We start from the raw sequence: 23,592 nt of genomic DNA, 5'->3' as shown, positions 1-23,592 counted from the left end.
TATCCCTCTCATAACAGTTGTCCTATAAGTCGGCTGAGGCGGTCGACAACCGCCTCAGCTGATAATCAGACGTGTGTGTACAGCAGCCGGTGACCACCAACCTGCAAACTATTTGCCAGGTGGATTTACATGAATGCCCAGCCACATAATTGTATACACTTAAGTAACAGAAGCTTTGACTGACTGCTTTGTTCCCAGTTGCTGGGTGAAGTGTCCTGCTTCTCCTCACCTGTCTATTGACCTTCCATACAACTCATCTAAATATAGTATTCATGACCTATCAGAAACTTCCATCTGAGTTTCCACCAAAATGATTAAGCTGGAACAAATCTCTTATCTGTGGGGCTTGGGAAGCTTGGGAAACTGTAATTGGTCACTGTGTACCTATCTTGTAGTAAGGTGTACTCTAAAATAGCCTTACTAGCTTAGTAGCACTGACTGCTTTCACAAAAAGGTCTTTACTGGTCAACTCTGAAGAATCCATTTGTGGACTTATAGATCTCTCCATACCTGATAGGTATCCATGCGGAGGCCAGGCAATGCCATCACCAGGGGGCTAAGACAGGGGTGGCAAGCTGGGTATCACAAAATACAGCCTATCCCCAATCTGGGCCCACTGGAACCTCATTCATGGCAGCAGCCAGCATTGCTGAGGAAACAAAGCTGTATATCCATTTACTGCCAAGTATGCCTTTATAGGTTTACTTTAAAGGACAGCTGAAGTGAGAAGAATGTGGAAGCTGCCATATTTATTTCCTTTTAAACAATACCACTTGCCTGGCAGCCTTGCTGATCTGTTTGGCTGCAGATGTGTTTGAATCACACCAGAAACAAGCAAGCAGATAATCTTGTCAGATCTGACAATAATGTCAGAAACTCCTGATCTGTGACTTGCTTGTTCAGGGTATATGGTTAGAAGTATTAGAGGCAGAGGATCGGCAGGGCAGCTAAGCAACTGGTATTGCTTAAAAGGAAATACAGTTGGCAGCCTCCATATTTTCCTTGCTTCAGTTAGAAATTGCAGCTTTATCCGCAGTTGACTCTGTGACAAATTTGACAAAGGTTCTCTTTAATGGCATATTATGCAGCCATGAATTGCGTATTATAGGTGTTTCCTCACTTGGTTTTCATTTCTGCAAGACCATGCAACCAAAAGAGACATGTGAGATTGGTTTCTTGGGCATACTGATGTGTGTGGTTATTGTGGCACAGAAACTATACACGATCCTCAAATGAGCTTATATTAACTGTGCTGTAACTTGTAACTTAACTTGTAACTGTAATCTTGCAAGTTACCATGCTGTGTAATGTGGAGAGAAATATCTTGTGCAGAATAAAACGTAACACAGCTCAAATGAATGATAATTACATATTTCTATTTATTCAGCCTTCCCTGAGTTAAATATTAAGCACTTTAAGACCTGTATTTATGAGAGAACAGTTGATCTGAAAGGTCACGATCTGCTTGTATTTGGAAGTGAGAAAGAAGCCAGATATAGTGCAGCTTGGTGACTCCCTGGGTAACTTTTACAGCCACAGTGACTGCATGGAATCTTGTCTGCTGCCTTTTAATGTTTAAACTCTCCAGAGTATCCAGTTCCCCCATAGCAAAGCCGCTTTCATGGACTTCTTAGTTATACCTGCTTTATTAGCTAGACAGATTAGGTCATCTGAACTTCTGAACTCTATGCACGTGAATGAGATAATTTCTAGCCTTTAGTCCTAGTGCCCTAAGTAGACCGAGAAAGTAGCCGTACCATACCAATGATACGCTGTTAATTCATTTATTCTTCCATCCATATCTGGCACCTGCTATTGTTATTTCATATTACTGATCTTTTCTAGACACCATCACTAGTAATTTCCTTGAACTTTAATTTGCATGTGCTCACACTTAAAGAGAACCTAAACTGAAAATAAAAAGTAAAAATAACCATACACAGGTCATACTTACCTCCCGTGTACTTTACTCAATCTAATTTTCCTCTCCTGCGTCCCATTTGTCCACTGTGATTGATGGATTTCTCCATCCTCCATATTAAAAATGGCCATTACCCCATAAATGCTTCCTGGTCAGCACACTGTTAAACTGTAATATCACCCACTCGAGCCATAGGGAAACATGGACATTACCTTGTACATTCAGTTGTAACTGACAGCTGCTGATATATAACTGAGAGCAACTGGTATATTTCAGTTCTGACAAAATATTGTCAGAACTGGAAGGGATCACAGTAAGAAGAAAATGGTGAGCTTCTGAGAGGAACTGACGATGAGGTTAGTATGTAATCATTTGCAGCTACATCGTGTTTATTTTCAATATTTTTACGCGCTTCATGTTCCCTTTAAAGTGGAACTGAAATGAGCTAAAAAAAATAAAAGTTTAACTTACCTGGGGTTTCTGCCAGCCCCCCAGCAGCCAACCTTTGCCTGCCCAGCCATTCACCGATGCTCCGTTCCCCCGCCGCAGCTCACTTTCACTTTACACAGGTCAATTTTCTCGTACTGCACCTGCAGAGGGTGCTCCTGGCTACAGGAACGCATATGAGGATACACGTGGCCAGGGCGCAGGGGAGGTCGACTTAGACGTCTGCTTTCACTGCGTTAAGAAAAGTGAGCCGTGGTGGGGGAACACAGGATCGGTCCAGGACAGCGTGGGTGGTCGGCTGCAGGGGGCTGGCAGAAGCCCCAGGTAAGTGAAACGCTTATTTTTTTTTTTTTTTTAAGTTTATTTCAGTTCCGCTTTAAAGAGGAACTGTAACGACAAAACGTCCCCTGGGGGGTACTCACCTCGGGTGGGGGAAGCCTCCGGATCCTAATGAGGCTTCCCACGCCGTCCTCCATCCGTCAGGGGTCTCGCTGCAGCCCTCCGTGCAGCGGTGACGTAATATTTACCTTCCTGGCTCCTGCGCAGGCGCTCTGACGGCTGTCGGCTCCGAAGTAGGCGGAAATACCTGATCGCCGTCGGGTCTGCTCTACTGCGCAGGCACAAGTTTTTGGCGCCTGCGCAGTAGAGCGGACCCGACGGAGATCGAGTATTTCCGTCTATTTCCGTGCCGAAAGCCACCACAGCGCCCCCGCTGGAGCCAGCAAAGGTAAATATTGAAGCTACAGTCGGCTCTGTCGCCGGCTGTTCGGAGGGCTGCAGCGAGACCCCCGTAGGACGGCGTGGGAAGCCTCATTAGGATCCGGAGGCTTCCCCCACCCGAGGTGAGTACCCCCCAGGGGAGGCTTTTGTTGTTACAGAGTCTCTTTAAAGACTTACTGAGCGGAGTATAAAAAAACATTGGTATACAAATTTTTACATTGGTCATCCTAGTTTCATCATTAGAAACACTTCCTAATTCTATATATTTCTGTATATTGGTACATAACCTCATCCTCCTAGTGTTGTTTAGCTTAGGCTATGATGTCCCAGCTTTCTACCCCAGAGCACTTTGGGAGATCAGCTGACCTTAGTGCTCAATCACATTGGTTTACCTTGCCAACATGAATGAATGTAAATAAGGTTGAGGGGATGAGGCCCCTGCAGAGTGTTGTCAGCGGAGAACACTAACCTGCCCGCTAAAATGTTCCGTCTTGTGTTCTGTTTCCCTCCCCATGACCTGACAGCATGTACACTATGGGAATTTGTACATGCCGTCAGGTCAGAGAGAACACAGGTGGAAGCACTCCTCTGCCAACACTCTGCAGGAGCGTTAGATGGAGCGAGACCTGGGGGGGCTCTGCAGTTGCCCTAGCATTGTTATGGTGGCTGTTAAACATCTATTTGCAATGTGTGTCATTAATGGATCCAGCTCTGATCAGCTTTCAGTCAGAGAGGGAACTATCTGTTGGTCAAATCGGCAGAGGCGTAGCTATGGGTGGGCAAGGGGGTACATATGCCCCCGGGCGCAGCACTGTGAGGGCACTCAACACAACCACTACATCCCCATGTGCATGAGAGGCGGCTCGCTGGCTGCCCAAAGTGCCCTGCTTCTCTCCCTCCCTCTGCAGAGGAGTACAGAAGCGTTAAAAGCTGCAGAAAAAGCGGGGTACATCTGGTTGTCTAAAGGGGGAGGGACACCTGGCTATTTAAAGTGGGGCCCTGACTATCTGGGGAAAAGGGGGCACATCTGGCTATCTTAACAGCATTTGTACATTTTACTACACCCATGACCATGACCACATTCTGATGCGTAGCCAAGCCCATTTTGTTCAGAGGGGACGCAAAAATCGTCTTTGTCCCCAGGCGCTGAAAGCCCTAGCTACGCCTCTGCAAATCAGGTGGCTGTTTGCCAATGTATGACTACTTTTTACAGTCAGCTTTCTAAATTGTTGGTGGTGGATTGAAGATTTGACCTTTTTGCAGACCAGTTAAGAACTGCCACATCAGACTTCATTCATTTCCTTAACAGGCCTGGCTTTATGCACAGGAATATTGTCATGCTAAATCTAACTATCAACACAAAGTTGAGAGTACACAGTTCTATAGAATATGGTGTTCTATAGAATATGGTGTTATGTAGCATTAAAGTACCCTTACCTACCTGGGTGTTAGGTCCTAGCTATGCCATTAGTGGCAACCTCTTGGCAGAATACATGCAGATGGGTAGCATTGTGCATGGGGAGAAAATAGGCAAGTACCAAGCAGCACCTAAAATACCTATATGGCTACAGGAAAGGCTTCTCATCAAACTTTAATGCACATACTGTGCTATTACTTCTCAGCTCAAATACAGCAGGAGCTGAAAACTGAATGCAAAAGAGACATGGGTACCACATTTTGTAATACTTGTTAGCATAGGCGTCACATGCAGGATGCCTCATGTCCCCACTTAACATTTTAAGATGACGAAAACATGGGAGCAACAAGAAAAAAAAGAAAGCTGTACACTGCATAGGAAAAATCATAAGTGCTGATCTGCACAGTAAATACCATTTTACATTCTACTTCTTACAGTGCTTTCACATTTTTCATCAACAGATAAAGAAATAAGAACAGATCAGTTTATGAATGACAAGAAATCGCATGAAGTTGTGATCATGGCCAAGCTAGTGGAAGGAATTGCTAATTATTACCAAATTAAACAGGTAAATATTTAATTTGCAATACGTTTGTGACTTAATTAAAATACTTTAACGCCTTTAACTTTTAGTTATTATACGTATTTATTTTCATGAACATAGTATGTATAGTATATAGGGGTATATTTACTAAACTGCGTTAAGCAGAATAACATGCTTAAAGTGGTATGAAACGTGGCTTTTTTTTTTTTGTTTTTCCCCAAAAATTATTTACAGCATAAAATCTACTACCACAAAAAACTAATTGTAGCAGAACAGCAAGCAAACAGTTCAACACAACCCTTTGTTCTTCAGTGAAAAGCTCATTGCTTCAGTGGGAAGCTTCTGGCCACATCCCAAGAGGTGATAACGCAGCACTTTGAGTCCACCATGAGAAAAGCGCAATATAAATGTTGTTTGTCTTGTCTTGCATTTTGTCTATAAATACAGCACCTGTGCAATGGCAGCTTTTAGAGCAGATAAACTGTATTTGGGAACTTGTAATTTGTAAACAGACAGAATTACTTGTGCACAAAAGCAAATATGATTACTGTATGGGTAAAACAAGAAAAAAAAACATTTTTATTGAATGTTTTTTCAGAATTATCCTACTTTTAAAGGCTTACTGCATGATGAGCAGAGCGTAATGCAATACATTACGTGCAATGCATTATGCTCTACTCGTGGGGTAAGACTTTATGAACCTTATTCTTCTTACCATAGTTTAGGGAATATTCCCCATATTATAAACAGGACTATTGACTAAAATCAGCTGAGGTGGCCAATAACTACTGCGTCAGCTGCTAATCAGGCGTATGTACAGAGGCTCGTGACGCGCAGCATGTAATCAATCTGCCCTGCGGATCAAGTCACCCCCCACAACGGCCAACCCCATTGTGAACACCGCTCCTCGCTCGCTGACGTGCCTCTCCATCATCTCTCCCCCCCCCCCCCCAAACGCATAGCAACACAGTGCGTCGTTAGCTACAGGCGATCTAGTCTCGATCCCCAAGGACATCTTTTGTAACAAGTGTGTACGCATCTTTAGTTTGACTGTTGTGTCATATTGACTTTTCATTGTTTAGATTGTCATGTGCAGGTAGCGCACAGCAGTTTCACCATTACTACCGCTGACAGCTTATTGTGACTTACATTACCTCAGTAATGTAGGCGTGTAACTATTGGTGAATTATTTCCGTGGTCAGCGCACAGGACTCGCGCTGACACTGCGGAAATCCTCCACAAGCGTGTAATTTGTCAGAACCCAGCTTGGGTGCTATGCACCTGTAGAGGGCAATTCCCACTGGCAGATGGAGCTGTGGAGTGCAGATGAACACAGCCTCTGCACCGCCACAGATGCCAGATGGGAATTGTACGAGTTGAAGCAATGCAGGGCAAGATAGCCCTTAAAGAGAGAGAGCACAGAGACAGAATGTATGTATATTGCCAAAAGTGACACAAGACCGAATTAGACAGAGCACAAGTGTAGCAAGAAAGACATAGCAAATAACAACGATCAGAACATCAAGGAAAATAACAAATGCTAGCTAAACGCGAACACCGCACTCATTCGCAACAGCGAACGCGTTTAAGACACGATCACCGCACGTTAGGCGCCCAGTGATAAGCGTGCCACCCTAACTAACCAATGTAATACACACACGAAATAGAGAACGCGAACGCTTGCTAAACGGTTACCTCACTGAGCCTACAGCAAGCGTTCGTACCAGACAAGACAGACAGAAGGAGCAGCCAGCAGCAACCGCAGCTCTGGCCTACACTCCCAGATAGAGCACAGAAGGACCCACCGCTACTGCTGCTAGAGCGGATGCGATCCAGACAGACAAACGGATGGGGCTACCAGTAGCAACCGCTGCTCTGGCTAGCACCCCTAAGACAGGGTACAGGCAGAACGATTTCCTGTCGACCGCCGCTGGTAACAAGACAATCGCAACAGATACACAGAACAAGGCAAGACAGATATTACAACCTGACTGCGCTAGAAGGGATGCCTAGTGCAGTCCCAAGGAATTACTCTAAGATAATCTTAGCAAACAATAGCAAGGCTGATACTCCAGGAGAGTTAGCAGGAACAAACCATCATGACCAGCAAGGAATTCTGGGAAGAAATGGCTTTTATACTGCAAGACATCAGAAGAAGCAGCTAAGCAATTTGCATGACAAGTATATGCAAATTCCTTAGCAACAGAGCAACTCTGAAACTTGCAAAGCGAAGACAGGTCTCTTTTTCCAGAAAACCTGTAGCACTCAGACCTAAAGAATGGACAAGCAGCTGTCTGCCCGTGCAGACAGCTGAGCAGATCATTACAAGGCGTTGCTAGGGTAATTCATGCTACAATGAGCGTTACCCCAGCAATTCTTAGGTTATTTAGGCAATGCAGGTCACACTAATTAAGCAATGCACGTGACTCTGTCAGATGTATTAACAGCAATCTAAAAAATTTAGATGTTTTCACATTGCCATTTCAAATAACCAATAAGACCATTGTTTATCTTTAAATTCTCTTAAATCTGATTATGAATTTGAAGAGAGAACAAAGTTATTTTTTTCTCTTTTTATAGAGTCAGCACCATAAAACTGTTGTTAAGCTGAGATGGAGAAAGATGGCAAAAACTGGAGTGATTAGCTCAGCAAACACTTCCCTTGGCCTTTCCCCATAAAATCTGATAAGGCAAAAACAAAACACAATCCTCCAGTACACTAGCTACTTATCTTCAAGTTTCTGTATCTACACAAATGCCAAATGCTGTGACATGAGTACTGCTGTCAAAGTAAACAAATAAATCTTGTTTAACAAAACCATGTGCCAAAAAGAGACCGAGCTCCTTAAAAGCGGACCTGAATTTTTTCACAGGAGACAAGAAAAAACAGAGAAATCCACCCTGCATGTGTTTATAGAAAAAATAATTTTTAATTCTTCATTCTCAGCAAGCAATGAGCTAGTGTAATTTGAGCTGTCAGCTGTGAGCTTCTGAGCTAATATGTAAACATAGGAGGTTAACCCTTTTTGTGCTCCCAGTGTAACAGGAACTAACCACTCTGCAGAATCTCAGAAGAAATTCCATAAGCTGTAACAAGGAAATGTTATGCTGCTACTTATAAAGATGAGGTTCTGAGTTCAGGACTGCTTTAATTTAGACTATATATATATATACAGTATATAGATAGATAGATAGATAGATAGATACCCGGTAGATAGATAGATAGATAATTTACATCTTATTACCGAAGAAAGTAAAAATTTGCACTGAAAATATAGCTGTTATGTTGATCCAGCCAACAGCCACGGTTGCTTTTTCTATTGTGCTTCACAATATGGGGAAATCAGCAGCACAGCATAGGCAGCTGATTTACCTTTACGCTTCTGGGTAAACCTAACATAGGCATAATTTTACATGACTTCTTTCTTGAGTTGAGCTCTTTATACAGTGCCAGAAGTTGGATTCACGTAGTAGATTAGTGGGAGGTTTCCGTGCACTGCCAGACAGTAGGAAATCAGGGAGCTGCAGAAAGACAGATAAAGATATGTTTTATGTGGATAGTAGACACAGAATTCGTGCTGTGCTCTGTTATTACAGCAGAATTGGATTCCACAGCCATTTTTAGTCTGTGCCAGAAAAACAACTTATCTGGGTATCTTAAGTGAATGAATCTAGAATTATAACCTTTTCAGAATGTATCAAATTTAGCTTGCCTATTTTCATGGAGATGTTCAGCATTTTTATACTTTGTAACTTTTGAATAATGTTTGAGAATGTTTTGTCTGGAACTATATAAATGTTGCATTTCCATTTCCTGTAGTTTAGTATACGAGTACTTTTGCTGTCACTAGGTTTATCCTGGTACACACACTAGAGAATCTTATTATAGACAGTTGTTATTGTATACTCAGCGCTGCGTAATATGTTGGCGCTTTATAAATACAATAAATAAATACTCTTGATGTCCTTTTATCAACTTACATTTCTATAATATGATGAAGGCTTTGCATTTCTTCTTTTTCAAATATTTATATGAACTTTAATTTTACCACTTTTTAAATTTTGTTTTTTGTGAAGTTAGGAGTCAACTTTAACTGGTATTTTTAAGCTTATATAGAGTTAGCTTTGGAATGTCAAGAAATTGTTTGGTTGGGACCACACTTGTTAGTCACCTGTGATTCGCGTGGGTGTGGAAAATGCACATGTAATCACACATAATGAAAGACTATGGGCTGCCTATCAGCAATTTGCAATGTATCTTATACGAATTTCCATTGACTGTCATAAGCTGCTGTACAAAAAAAAAAAAGTATGCGAAAATTTGCACAAGAACTCCAATTTTAATTGTCTCCTGCATTTACCCTGCACTTTTGCCACTTTGAATATGTAATAAAACTTTATGAGCACTAAAGCTGTAGTTAAACAAGACTGCACAGAACTCACAGGATGGTACCTGCTAGGCTGCTCTGTCTGCACTGATGCTGTCAGATGCTTTAGGCCAGGGATGGCCACACTTTCCCAGCTCGCGAGCTACTTTGAGAACTATCCGGCCACAGTGACCTACTGCGCTACAGCAGACCACTCCCCCCCCCCCCCCCCCCACACCCCTGGAAAAAACATCAAGAAAACATACAGTAATTAGGCAGAGTCCCTTATAAATATTTAAATATTCAAATTTAGATCAGAGTCTCCCCTAAAGCCACACATATATTTAAGGAGTATCCCCCTTAATAAAAATAATTGGGCTAGCTACTTCTCAAATCAATCAGAAATAAACATAGATAGTCATAGTTTCCGCATCCCAACATAGATGCAATCACACCAACCCCCCCCCCGTCACCTTTCTCAGGCAGAGCAGAGTCCCCCCTATAAAGTAATTATACTCCCAACATAGTGCAGCGTTCCCCCAAATCCATTGTGTCCACCTATTATAAAAATAAACAGATACTCACCTGCAGCCTGTGTGTCTCCTCTCTTCACCTTCTTTCCCTAGCTAGAGCCACTGTTCTTGCTGTGTGGCTACTCTCACACAGCGACTCGCCAGCAGCATCTCTTCCTCCCTAAACCACGTGGAAGGCGAAGGACGGATATCTCCACAGGAAGTGCTGGAGGGGGAGACGCTGTCATTCAGTTGTCTCTCCCCTTCAGCCACGGCTCTCCCCTTGCCTCTCCCCTCCCCTGGCTTCTCTGATTGGCCGTGTGCCGCTTTGCATTGTGCAGCAGAGCAGCACAAAATAACAGAACGCAGTGGCCGCGATCGAAAGCAGCGAACGGGCAGTAAAATATGACAGGCCACTGCCACGCCGCCGCAATGTACTGGTAGATCGCGATCGACGTATTGGGCACCCCCGCTTTAGGCACTAGCAGTACTGACAGGAAGACACAATTATAGGAGATGGTACTAGAGGAAGGGATGGGGTTATGTAGTGCAGATTGTCACAGTAGAGCCTGCATTTTACAGAAATATTAGTCAGAAATGTAGGTCTTACCCATATATAAGTCACCATCTATGATGGCATACCTATAATTAAGACGATGGGAAATTTGGGCATAGGGTAAAGTTGAAGCACAGCTCACCTTGCTCCTGCAAAAGTCCCAGTGGCTTTAACTACTTTTCCCTCTCCAGGTCACCTTGGATAGTGAGGAAAGACTTAATTGAATTACACTGTTTGTATAGTGAATTGTGCTCTGTTTTTTAATGGTGCTCAAATTACTGTCCGAGCGCCACTTTAGCCATAATTCCCATGGCCGTGATGGCTGCGCCAAAATCTCCATCGCTGTTTTTGCATGATTTGCTGTAAAAAAAACAAATCAGACCCACATTTCTAGACTTATAGTGAATTTGTTTTGTACATAAAAAAACTTCCTTAAAGAGACTCTGTAACAAAATGTTCAGCCTTATTTTTTCTATCCTATAAGTTCCTATACCTGTTTTAATGTGGTCTGGCTTACTGCAGCCTTTTCTAGTTGCATTGTCTCTGTAATATATCTAATATTTCCTTTGTCGAGCCTTGTCAGCCAAGAGAGGAATTTGCTGCGATAGGGAAAAGTTATGCACACCCCCTCCACGCCCCCTGCAGGCTCTGTGTGTGTGCTGTGTATGAGTCACAGCCAGTGTCTCTGCTCACAGCCAGCCTGTCTGTGACCTTGTGAACAGCTGTGAGTGCAGAAAGATCAGTTCAAAGCACAGACAAGCAGCCAAGGCAACAAGTGGGAGAAATATTACAGCAGTGAAGTCACGTTTGAGAGGAGCCTCTGCAAACAAGCACCTGCTCTGATGATGTATTTCCTGTTTGGCGGCCATCTTCATTGTTTACAAAAACAATGAATAAAACTGTGATTTTATCACCAAGAAAGCAGCATGAGCAGCGAAAATGTCACAGAGGGGCCTAAGAGAAGACTACAAACAGGCTGGTACTTTTATTTATGTAATGCTGGGCATACACGGCACGTTTATGCGCCGGAATCGAGCCAGCGCCTCGATGCAGGCGCGTCACCGCTCGTCCATGCGTGCGTGCGGATCGATTCCCGCTCGTCCCCGCTGGCACTTCCTTCTCAGCGCTTATCAGCGCTTCGTTTTTGCCTATTGTCCGCCTGCGGGGATCGAGCCGGGAATCGATCCACGCGGTGATCGGACATGTCGGAAATTATCAATCGAGCCATCAGCGGCTCGATTTATAAGAAGAATCTGCCGTGTATGCCCAGCATAAGATTTTCACAGTACAGATTCTCTTTAATACAATTTTAAATTCTTGTTGTGTCTGAAAGGAAATCAGCGGAAAATTGACATGTGCACAGCTGGGATAATAGCTGCTTTCTCCTAAGCATGCTGGACAAAACAAGTTTAAAATTAAGTGCAATTGGTATAATCATTTACTCAGCGAATCACAAATATGATTACAATTTTTTGATATCATGCTGTCACCAGTTTTGGCTTTTACCCGTAGTTAATGCTAAAAGCAAGTGCAATATATGTTCTCCTACGCATGCAAAATTGCCTATTATGTGGAGATATATTAAAGCTTTTTCAAAGCTGGGCCTTGCAGCTTAAACACAGGTTCATATTGCTTTGGGATCTCTGGGTGCTCTATGCTTTCAGTGGGTTTCAGCAGGCCATAAAGTACGTGTATAAGGAAGCGCTAGAGCCAATGATGTCACAGTGTTGCAGGCATTATGGGAAATGGAAGAACGTTCCTCGCTGGTACGTAACCACAGCTGCAGCACACAGAAAAATGAGTCTCATAATTCACGTCCTTGTCATCGTTATTCTTCCCAATCCTGATTTAATCGAACGGTCAGCTTTTCACAATTGGTGTTAGGGTTTCCATTATAAATATATAACCAGAAACATAACTGGAGTCAGATGTTTCCCAGGTTATTTGCAAAAATATGTTTGTGTGTTCGTAATGCCAGTCGTGGTCTGCAGCCCATTCCCAAACATTAAAGATCTTGTTGATGCTGTTTTTGGCAATATTATTTTTGGCTGCATTTTTCCTTGAAGGTTTACTGTGTATTTAATATATAACACACAGGTGCACACTATTCCTGTTTGCTTGTGAACTGCCTCCATTGTTTCCACCCAGCCCATAAGCTATTTATATTGGAAGAAAGGAAAAATCTGTAAGGCTGATTACATCTTCACATTTGGTGACTTCAAACCCACCCCCTCTACCCTTTTTTTTTTTTTTTTTTGTAGCTACTTTTTTGATCTAGTAACTGAAAATAGTAATGATTCAAAAGAGACCACCACAAATTTGTTGCCAAATTAGTCCATAAAACTGTTCAAAAATAGATTTAATTAAAAATATGTAGCGTTGAAATCGCAACATGTGTTTTATACCGATTTTCATGTCCTCCGGGCGCTTTTTTCCTCCCATGGTTTAAAGTTATGATACTATAATGAATCTTTCAATAGGTTATGCTACACCAGAAAACTTTTGATCTTTAATATGCAGTTTGGAAATTTGTTTTTGTTGTGGGCATTTACTAACTCTGTTATAAAATATTTAAACAGGGCTGTGACTTTGTTTTTTTACTTTATGAATGATTTTGATCTTTTGATTTTAACATACAGAGCTCAAGCTAAAATCACTAACATCACTATGAGAGTTACAGATTGCCCAGCAAGCTAATGGTGAACCAAAATTCCTAGGAGTGTGTAAGGGTCTGAAAGAGACCAAAAAGCCTTACTAAAATGCTATGCAAAACAGAAGTGTACCTTCTTTTAAGAAGACAAACTTCTGTTTGTTTGCATCACTATGAGAGGGAGTTTTTCCTTTAGAGCAAGTGCTGGAGTAATAAGTGTACATTTCTGAATTTCGGTATACATACACTTTTGATAACTATTGTTTATACTGTACTTGCTATAGGAACTGTTTGTACAAATAAATTAAGATCTCCTGTCCTCTAGTTTGGTCAACTTCTCTCACTCTCACATTCAGGATTTCGTACAAGCATTATCTCTCCTCACCGCTTGTCCGTCATGCTCTGAGCCTGGGAACATTAAAATTCACCCTTAAAACGCACCTCTTCAGGCAAGCTGGAAATTTGTCCTACCCAGATATTGAAGCTCACTGCCTCATCTACCAGCTCCTTCATCCCCTTACCTAGGCCCTAATTCATCCAACTGAGAGAACTTGTTGCAGGCGCTCAGAATATAACTATCTTAAATCATAAGGTATAGGAGTAATTACCTACATAAATGGACAAACTATATGAGTAAATTTGGTTTTAATGATGCACAAAAAAAACGTGTTTCACGAGTACTGTCCGCTTCCTCAGATCAATAAGGAAAGTGCCTAAGTCTGTAGCAGTCACAGCTGTGGGTGCCTACAGCTTTAACTGCTACAGACTAAGGCACTTTATTTGTTCTGGGTGCCTCCAACAAGTTCTCTCAGGTGTAGTGCAACCTTTCAGGGTAGTGTATGGTACACCACACGTCCAAATACCTAAGAAGAGTGACTGACCAGTACCTGCCAAACGGTTCTGGGACACCGAATAGGAACGGTTAATGTCCCGTAGGCTCTGTCGGTGGTTGCAGGAGTGCATCCCACCCTTGTGAGTATCCCTTACTATCCTACTCATACCAAGTTTACCTAACGATACTGCACCATCAGGCTCCTGGTCTCTCTCATTACAGAACCTTGGCGGTTGGAATCTCAACCACCAGGAATCATCCCATTTGCCTGATTCACCCAACTGTGCTGCCTGCACAAGGCAATTTTATTGGTACCTATGTTGGAGGAGCACTGCCCGTTAATCTAATTTTACCACGCGCACTACCGAGAATGCACCCATTGCACTGATAATGCACTGTGGACACATTACACCCGTAACGTGCATGTTGATAATAGGTTAATGATGCGTTTGCACCAGAGGCTTTCTATGGGAAACACTTAGCTATCCGTTGGATTTTTTCACTTTGTTTACCAGAATGAATCAAACGGATCTGTTACAGATGACAGTATGAACAAGCACTATTAATAACATCCGATCGGTCATCTGACCGTTTTAGCAATCTGACAAAATAGTCAGTTTTGCCTTGTAGTATGAACTGAACCTAAAGTGCTGATTAATAAAACAATGTATTCAACTAATGAATTAATGTCACACATTTTCTTTGGCTTGTTTCCCATCTTTAGTATCTTATACTTATCTTCTGGATAGAAATTGTACTTTTCCTTATTACATAGCATTAGTCATTTTATTGGGATAATGATGATCACTTTTATCCTTCTGACTCATCATTATCATTTTTTAATGTAGCGTTAGAGGAACAACAATGCATCATAGTAACCGCATGTCTTTTTGTTAATCCTTAATATTTGATGGAGCTTAAAAGATTAGACAAATCTGTTTCCGTTGTTTTTTGTTTTATATTTCTATTTCTTTTATAGTGCAAATAAATTACTGTTTAAAGTAGATTGAAAAGAAAATCATACTGAAAACAATTTTAGGTAGTGGGAAATAAAAATATACTGAATGATAAAAGCACAGAAACAAATGTGCTTTTAGAGAATGCTGTATGAATACTTTGATCTAGTTTTGTATAATGCTCAAATATCATTGCAGTGAGGCATTTGACATTTACTATTCATATGTTGCATTTTCATAACTCCTCGTTCTCCTAACAATATTTTGTGACTAGAGTCCTGAGGTCTAGAGTAAAAAAAAAAAAATAGTAATATACATACATATAGAGAGAGATATATAGAGAGAGTGTGAAACCCTCTTGTGTTTCCTATCATGACAGGAAATAGGTCAATATTTCTAACAGGCAGAGCAGTAGGACAGTAGCATTTTTTTTCTTTTGTAGTGTTAATTAATTAGAATCTCTGTTCACTTATTATGACTCTTTTTTTTTTTTTGGTTTGTTTTTATTACTTGGTCCCAGAACTACTAGCACTCATTTTACATTCATGGGCATCCATGAAGGTCTGAGGAATAGAAAATGTACCCGAACTCTTGCACAGGACAGAAAGAAAACATAGAGAAATGCACCCTGCATGTTTTATGGCCCATACTCACGGGCAACTTTTCGGCCTGTCGCCAGCACACGTGAGCGTGTGCGCGACAGGCCGGCGACAGCTTGTCGCCAGGTCCCTCCGCATACACACGGCGGAGGGACCTGGCAACTGATGCGGCGGAAGCCCAATATATTTCGTATCTTGTTGCTGTCGCTAGTCCGCGGACTAGCGACAGTTCCGGCGGAGTTGCGGCGGCGACTGTCGCCAGGCGATTGAGCGGTTCAATCGCCCGGCGACATCAGCGACGAGCGACGGTTCGGGGTGCGCGCCCGTGCAACGCCGCATACTCACGGACGACCTGTCGGTGCAACACGCGCGCGCCGCGTGTTGCGGCAACATTTGTAGCCCGTGAGTATGGGCCATTAGAGAGTTTAGCCTGTGTAATTCCCCCTCATCTGTGTCTCATCACAAGTTGTAATTTGATTCCTCAGCTGTGTCATGTGACTGCCACAGCAGAGAGACAAATTGCGTATGCTTCCATAAAAGCAGGAAGTGGACACACACTGCAGATTTATTGCAGGATTTGTATCAGCTGTAACAAAGCAATGTTTTTCTTTAACCACTTAAGCACCACAGGATTAAACACTCCCCCCGCCCCCCCCCCCCCCCCAATGACCAGGCTATTTTTTTGCAAAATAGGCCACTGCAGCTTTAAGGGCTTGCTGCAGGGCCGCACAACTCACCACACAAGTTATTCCCCCCCCCCCCCCCCCCTTTTCTGCCCACCAATAGAGCTTTCTGTTGATGGGCTATGATCCCTGCTGGGATGTTTGTTTATATATTTTTTTTATTTGTTTATACACTATTTTTTAATACATTTTCATATTTATTTATTTCTCAGACCCTCCCTCCCCCCGCCAGCCAATGACAACGATTGGCTTTCATAGGCCTCAGCCTATGACAGCGGATCGCTCCTAACCCTCCTAGGGGACAGCTGTGTCACATGGCTGTCCTCAGTACATCTCTGCCGTAAATCGCAGCGATGTACCATGTAAATAGACGACGGTTTCGCCATCTAACAGTCTCCTAGTGGCGATCGCTGCTGGGAGACTTATGACGGAGCGGAGAGTCATTCAAGTGGAGATGCACTCCTGCAAAACCCCGCCCCAGCACTCCACGTCAATTGGCGTGGAGTGGTCCTGGGGCTGCCGCCGCATTCACGCCAATCGGCATGGAGCGGCCGGCAAAGGGTTAAAGGTTATTATGCTGTTGCGTATCTTTTAGAGTAGAGATGATCTTCTGAGTTCAGGCTAGCTTTAACAGGGACACAGTAATGGTTCTAAACTACTTAAAGTGGAATATAACCCAGCATTTCATCTTTGCTCTAAAACATTATTTACAGCATATTATATGCAACCAGCATATTTTTTTTTTTTACTAGAACAGCATTCGAAGGGTAACCCACAGAGCTTGAATGTTAAGTGCAGTGAATTGCAGACGCATCCGAACTTTAGATGATACATTTAAGTAAACACAAGATAACAAGTGAGGAATGTGACACATTCTCTGACTGTGCAGGAGCTGCTGGAGACAGAGACACTGAAAGCATGTCTGCCTGCAATACAGCAATGAATAAAACCAGTTATTAATAAAATGCAAAGTCAGCTCACAAAGCAAAAAACTGTACTTTTGGAAACCTATAACTTCTAAATGAATAATAATACTTATGCACAAATGCAAATATGATAGCCGTATGGCATATAAAAAGTAGGAAAACCTGTTTTTATTGAATATTATGTCAGGGTTTTAAACCGCTTTAATTGCAACCTAAAACATTTTATGTGTCCTGTACCTGTAGGATGGAGGGTGAATATATCACTAACAAATATGATGAAAGTGTTTGAATATGCTAATATGAATGGATTTCTATATGCCTGACTGTACTAGGAGTGCAAAGACAGTGTTGTGTTGGGTCTTTTAAATAATGGAGGAGGAGTGTAGATTTTTTTCTAAATTAGGGAATGTACCTCAGAATGTAGTTTTCTCAGTCATTACTTTTTTTTGCCTACATAAGTTCCAAGCAAGGTGCCAGGGAGCATAGCCTAGCTTTATAGTACACTAGCGCTGATGGCCCTGGCGTTGCCCGGGTATGTATTTGGCTGTTATTGGCTCCGTCCACTTTTTCTAACCCTAACACACAAACACTCAATGACTAAGTTTGTGAGCTTTGGGATCTTTGGCATCAATAATTTGTATATTCCCATAGAAATTAAACAAATCAGATTGGCTATTTGTGGCTCTGCCCCTCTCCAGCATTTGAACCCCAGTCACCCAATGACCAACTATAAGAGGTTTGAGGCATCTGCTATTGACAGTGTAAAAATTGCAGCAATTTAAATATTCCCCTTGAAAATCAACAGGTGAATTTTGATTGGCCATTATAAGCTCCACCCACTTCCATGAATATTAATCTCAGTCACCCATTGACCAACTGTGCAAAGTTTGAGAACGTTGCCATTAACAGTGAAGAAGGGCTGCAGTTCACATTTTCTCAGGGAAATCAAAATGTTTTTGACACCACCCACTTTTTGTAACCTTGACACACAGCCACTCAATGACCGAATTTGAGCTTTTGAGTTCCTGGCATCAAAATTGTGTGTAGTTGTGTGCAGTTTATCCAGCAAAGAAATCTGGCTGTTTGTGGCTCCACCCCTTTAGTGAATTTGAACCTCAGTCACTTAATGACTGTAGCAAGTTTGAGGCCTCTGCCATTAACAGTGTAAGAGTGTCAGCAGTTTCTATATTCCCCTTGAAAAGCAATAGGTACATTTTGATTGGCTGTTGTAGGCTCCACCCACTTTTCTGAATATTAACCCCAGTCAACCAGTGACCAACTGTGTCAAGTTTGAGAACCCTGACATTAACAGTGTGAGTGGCTGCAGTTTATATTTTCCTATGTAAAAAGTTTGTAGTTTTTGGCTCCACCCACTATTTCTAACCTTGAAATACAGTCACTCCGTTACCAAGTTTATAAGTTTGGGATCCTTGGAATCAATAAGTTGCATTTTCCCATTGAAATTAAACAAATCTAATCACCCCCTTTTAAGAATTTAAACACCAGTCTCCCAATGACTGACTATACCAGATTTGAGTCCTCTGCCATTAAGAGTGTAAGAAGGGCAGCAATGTAAATATTCCCCTTGAAAATCAATAGGTGAATTTTGATTGGCTGTTGTAGACTCCACCCACTCTCCTGAATATTAATCCCAGTCATCTAGTGACCAACTGTGTCAAGTTTGAGAACCCTGCCAATAACAGAATGGCTGAAATCAATCTAACAAATCTGATTGGTTGTTTGTGGCTCCGCCCCTTTCTGAATTTGAACCCCAGTCACCCAATGACCAACTGTACCGGGTTTGAGGCATCTGCCATTGACAGTGTAAGAATGGCAGCAATTTTAATATTCCCCTTGAAAATCAACAGGTGAATTTTGATTGGCTGTTGTAGGCTCCACCCATTTTCCTGAATATCAATTCCGGTTTCAATATTTTTTTGAGAAAATCCTGAATATCAATTCCAGTCACCCAGTGACCAACTGTGCAAAGTTTGAGAACCCTGCCATTAACCGTGTGAGAATGGCTGCAATTTATATTTTCCCAGTGAAATTTGTTTTTGGCTCTGCCCACTTTTTGTAACCTGGACACACAGTCACTCAGGGCCGGATTTACAGCTCAGGAGCCTATAGGCACAGAAGTTGTGGCGCCCCTAAACTCCGCCCCTCAGCAAAGGCCCCACCCCAAGTCATGCCCCCTATTTTTATGAAATAAAACCAGACAAGGAAATGCAGATATTCCCAAAGAAAAATACAGAACAACAACAATATGCAAATATTACCAATGATATACAGAATTTACAAAATATAGGACAATATTACCAGCAGCAAGCCAAATACAAATCACAAGGAAATGATACTAACAGCACAAAAGTTGTATATGGTCTCGCGGGCGGGACCATGGCTCAGTCATTAGGCCAATCACTACACTGCTACTCAGCGAGTGCAATGATTGGCCTGATGATGGAGCAATGGACTTGTCCATGAGACCATTGGCTACAGTGATAACATAAATTACTGTACATCATCTTTGGCTGAAGCTACACTTGGGACACAGTGTGACATGGAGTTGGGGGAATGCGGAGGATTCAGGAAGACAGAGGGGGATCACATTGGGACATCGGCGCACAGGGGGTACAGAGTAAGACACGGGGACAGCATAGGGGACACCAGGAGGACACGGGGACAGCACAGCACAGGCATGGGGGACAGCGGATGACACTGGAACAGTAGAGGACACAGGGACAGCAGTTAACTTACCCTTGTCGCTGCCTATAGCCAATGTTCTCGACACTGTGTTTCATGTCCCTCCAATACCTCCACCCTCTGGGTTTGAAGAATTGGAAAGATGGAATGCTATGGAAAGCAACGTGGAGCACATTGGCTATAGGTGGCGGCTAGGATAGGTTAACTGCCTCCCTGCCATGGTCCGCACATTGAAATCATTCTTTGGAAAAACACCAAAGCTCATCCCCAATTAGAAAATGTCCTTGCTATATAAATAGTATATAATTAATATCAATATAGCTAGAATATAACGCTAGGATGATGGGAATTACAGGGGGACGCATAGAGGGTGGGCACAAAAGGAATGCACAGAGGGTGGGCATGGAGGGAATGCACAGAGAGTGGGCACAGGCAGAAGATGCCTGGAGAATAGGTATGAGGGGGAAGCACAAAGGGTGGGTGCAGGGGGGCACACAGAGGCGGGGCATGGGTGAGGTACGCACAAAGGGTGATCATGTGGGGGAAGCACAGATTGGCACGGGTGGGAGAAGCATAGAGGGTGGGCAGAAGGGGAATGCACAGAAGGTGGGCATGGGAGGAGCACAGAAGGTGGGCATAGAGAGGGTGCGCATGGGCTGGGTACACAGAGGGTGGGCATGAGGGGAAAGGACATAGGGTGGGCATAGAGGGTGCACATGGGCTGGGTACAAACATAGGGTGGGCATAGAGAGGGTGCGCATGGGCTGGGTACACACAAAGGGTGGGCATGAGGACAAAGGACAGAGGGTGGACTTAGAGAGGGTGTGCATTGGCTGGGTACACACAGAGGGTGGGCATAGAGAGGGTGAGCATGGGCTGGGTACACACAGAGGTTGGGCAAGAGGGAAAGGGACAGAGGGTTGGCATAGAAAGGGTGAGCATGGGCTGGGTACACACAGGGTGGGCATGAGGGAAAGGTCAGAGGGTTGGCATAGAAAGGGTGAGCATGGGCTGGGTACACACAGAGGGTGGGCATGAGGGGAAAGGACAGAGGGTTGGCATAGAGAGGGTGAGCATGGGCTGGGTACACACAGATGGTGGGCATGAGGGGAAAGGACAGGGGGTGAACATAGAGAGGGTGTGCATGGGCTGGGTACACACAGAGGATGCTCAGGGTGGGCGCACAAAGGGTGGACTGGGCATGAGGGGGAAGCACAGAGAGGAACACAGGGTTGTAAAAAGAGTGAGTAAAAGCAAAGTGAACAAGCCAGTCAGAGTAGATTACCTTCTGTCACTGACTTTGACTGCCACTGTTCTCCTCTGTATGTCCCCATCTTTGAAGCAGGCAGGGCAGGCTGATCTCTGGCTGTTTTTCCTGGTCTTCCGTGTGCTAGCTGACAGCTACCACAAAGCTCTTTTGATCGTCTCTCTGCTGCCCCCCCCCCCCCCTCCTTCCATGTGGCTCAAAGTGCTCTGGAGTCCAGACACGCTCCAGTGCTCCTTCACTGTTCTTAAATTTCGCGGTACAGCTATAGCTGTCCATGTGTGACACAGCAGACACGCAGCCTCCGCAGTCACCAACACCAGAGGAGGAAACAGGGAGGCGGTGCTCTGCAAATCTTATGCTGTCACACAGCTCTTGCCGGGACTGCTGCAAACTAATCCGCTCCATAGCAATAGCTGCCCGCTTGTCTGCACGCTGAGTATACGGTACAGACAAGCGGGCAGCTATTGCTATGGAGCAGGTTGGTTTGCAGCAGTCCCGGCAAAGGCGGCAAGAGCCCAGCCCCATCTCTCCCCCACTGCCATGAGCCTTTCCAAAGCCGCCGCTAGGAGTGGAGAGCCGAGCCAGGAGCAGAGCGGTGAGTGACATCACACTTCCGCTCTGCTCAGAAAAGGGGACAGTCGGGGAATTTCCGCCTCTGTCAGATAAGGCGCCTGTAGGCACGTGCCTACAGTGCCTTATGGTAAATCCGGCCCTGCAGTCACTCAATAACCAAGTTTGTGAGCTTTCAGGTTTCTGGCATTAAAAATGTGGGAATGGAAGCAGTTTATCCACCGAGGAAATCTGATTTGCTGTTTGTGGCCCCGTCACTTAAGTGAATTTGGACCCAGTCACCCAATGACCGACTGTACCAAGTTTGAAGCCTCTGCCATTAACAGTTTCTATATTCCCCTTGAAAATCAACAAGTGGATTTTGATTGGCTGTTGTAGGCTCCACCCACTTTTCTGAATATTAATCATAGTCACCCAGTGTCCAAGTGTACCAAGTTTGAAAACCCTGCGATGAATAGTTTAAGAATGGCTGCAGTTTACATTTTCCCATTTAAAAAGAATGGCTGAAATTTGATTGGCTGTTTTATGCTCCGCCCACTTTTCCTGGATTTGTAACCTCGGTCACCAAGTGAACAACTGTGCCAAGTGTGGGGACTCAGGCTTGATTACTGTGAGAATGGCAGCCTTTTACAATTTTTCTATTGACTTGAATGGGTGAAATCTGATTTGCTATTTGTAGCTCTGCCCAAGTGTGCAGGGGGGGGCCCCAGACCCCCAGAACCTATCATCCCAGGTAGTTAGGGATCTGTATTTCAAGTTTCACTCAAATCTGTCAAGGCATTTTCGAGTGATCGCGGCACATGCACACATACATACACACATACATACATTCATAGTTACATAGTTACATAGTTATTTTGGTTGAAAAAAGACATACGTCCATCAAGTTCAACCAGTATAAAGTACAACACCAGCCTGCTCCCTCACATATCCCTGTTGATCCAGAGGAAGGCGAAAAAACCCTTACAAGGCATGGTCCAATTAGCCCCTAAAGGGAAAAATTCTTTCCCGACTCCAGATGGCAATCAGATAAAATCCCTGGATCAACATCATTAGGCATTACCTAGTAATTGTAGCCATGGATGTCTTTCAACGCAAGGAAAGCATCTAAGCCCCCTTTAAATGCAGGTATAGAGTTTGCCATAACGACTTCCTGTGGCAATGCATTCCACATCTTAATCACTCTTACTGTAAAGAACCCCTTCCTAAATAAATGGCTAAAACGTTTTTCCTCCATGCGCAGATCATGTCCTCTAGTCCTTAGAGAAGGCCTAGGGACAAAAAGCTCATCCGCCAAGCTATTATTTTGCCCTCTGATGTATTTATACATGTTAATTAGATCCCCTCTAAGGCGTCTTTTCTCTAGACTAAATAAACCCAGTTTATCTAACCTTTCTTGATAAGTGAGACCTTCCATCCCACGTATCAATTTTGTTGCTCATCTCTGCACCTGCTCTAAAACTGCAATATCTTTTTTTGTACTGTGGTGCCCAGAACTGAATTCCATATTCCAGATGTGGCCTTACTAGAGAGTTAAACAGGGGCAATATTATGCTAGCATCTCGAGTTTTTATTTCCCTTTTAATGCATCCCAAAATTTTGTTAGCTTTAGCTACAGCGGCTTGGCATTGAGTACGATTATTTAACTTGTTGTCAATGAGTACTCCTAAGTCCTTCTCCAAGTTTGATGTCCCCAACTGTATCCCATTTATTTTGTATGGTGCTAGACCATTAGTACGTCCAAAATGCATGACTTTACATTTGTCAACATTGAATTTCATCTGCCATGTATGTGCCCATATAGCCATCCTATCCAGATCCTGTTGGAATATGACACTATCTTCCTGAGAGTTGATGATTCTGCACAATTTTGTATCATCTGCAAAAATAGCAACATTGCTCACTACTGCATCTACTAGGTC

The 23,592-nt window shown here is 43.4% G+C and overlaps 1 protein-coding gene across 1 annotated transcript in view; it reads left to right on the top strand.

The window, feature by feature from the left end:
* Positions 1 to 23,592, top strand: part of METTL25 (methyltransferase like 25) — a 231,543-nt gene that overhangs the window by 62,210 nt on the left and 145,741 nt on the right. The window contains exon 4 of the mRNA XM_068276853.1: positions 4,967 to 5,073. Within this exon, the coding sequence (XP_068132954.1) occupies positions 4,967 to 5,073 (107 nt within the window). The remainder of the gene's footprint in view (positions 1 to 4,966; positions 5,074 to 23,592) is intronic.

The sequence above is a fragment of the Hyperolius riggenbachi genome, chromosome 3 (assembly GCF_040937935.1).
Source record: "Hyperolius riggenbachi isolate aHypRig1 chromosome 3, aHypRig1.pri, whole genome shotgun sequence".
Taxonomy (NCBI): domain Eukaryota; kingdom Metazoa; phylum Chordata; class Amphibia; order Anura; family Hyperoliidae; genus Hyperolius; species Hyperolius riggenbachi.
The sequence above is the reverse complement of the archived record's forward strand: the minus strand, read 5'-3'. Positions and strand labels throughout refer to the sequence as shown.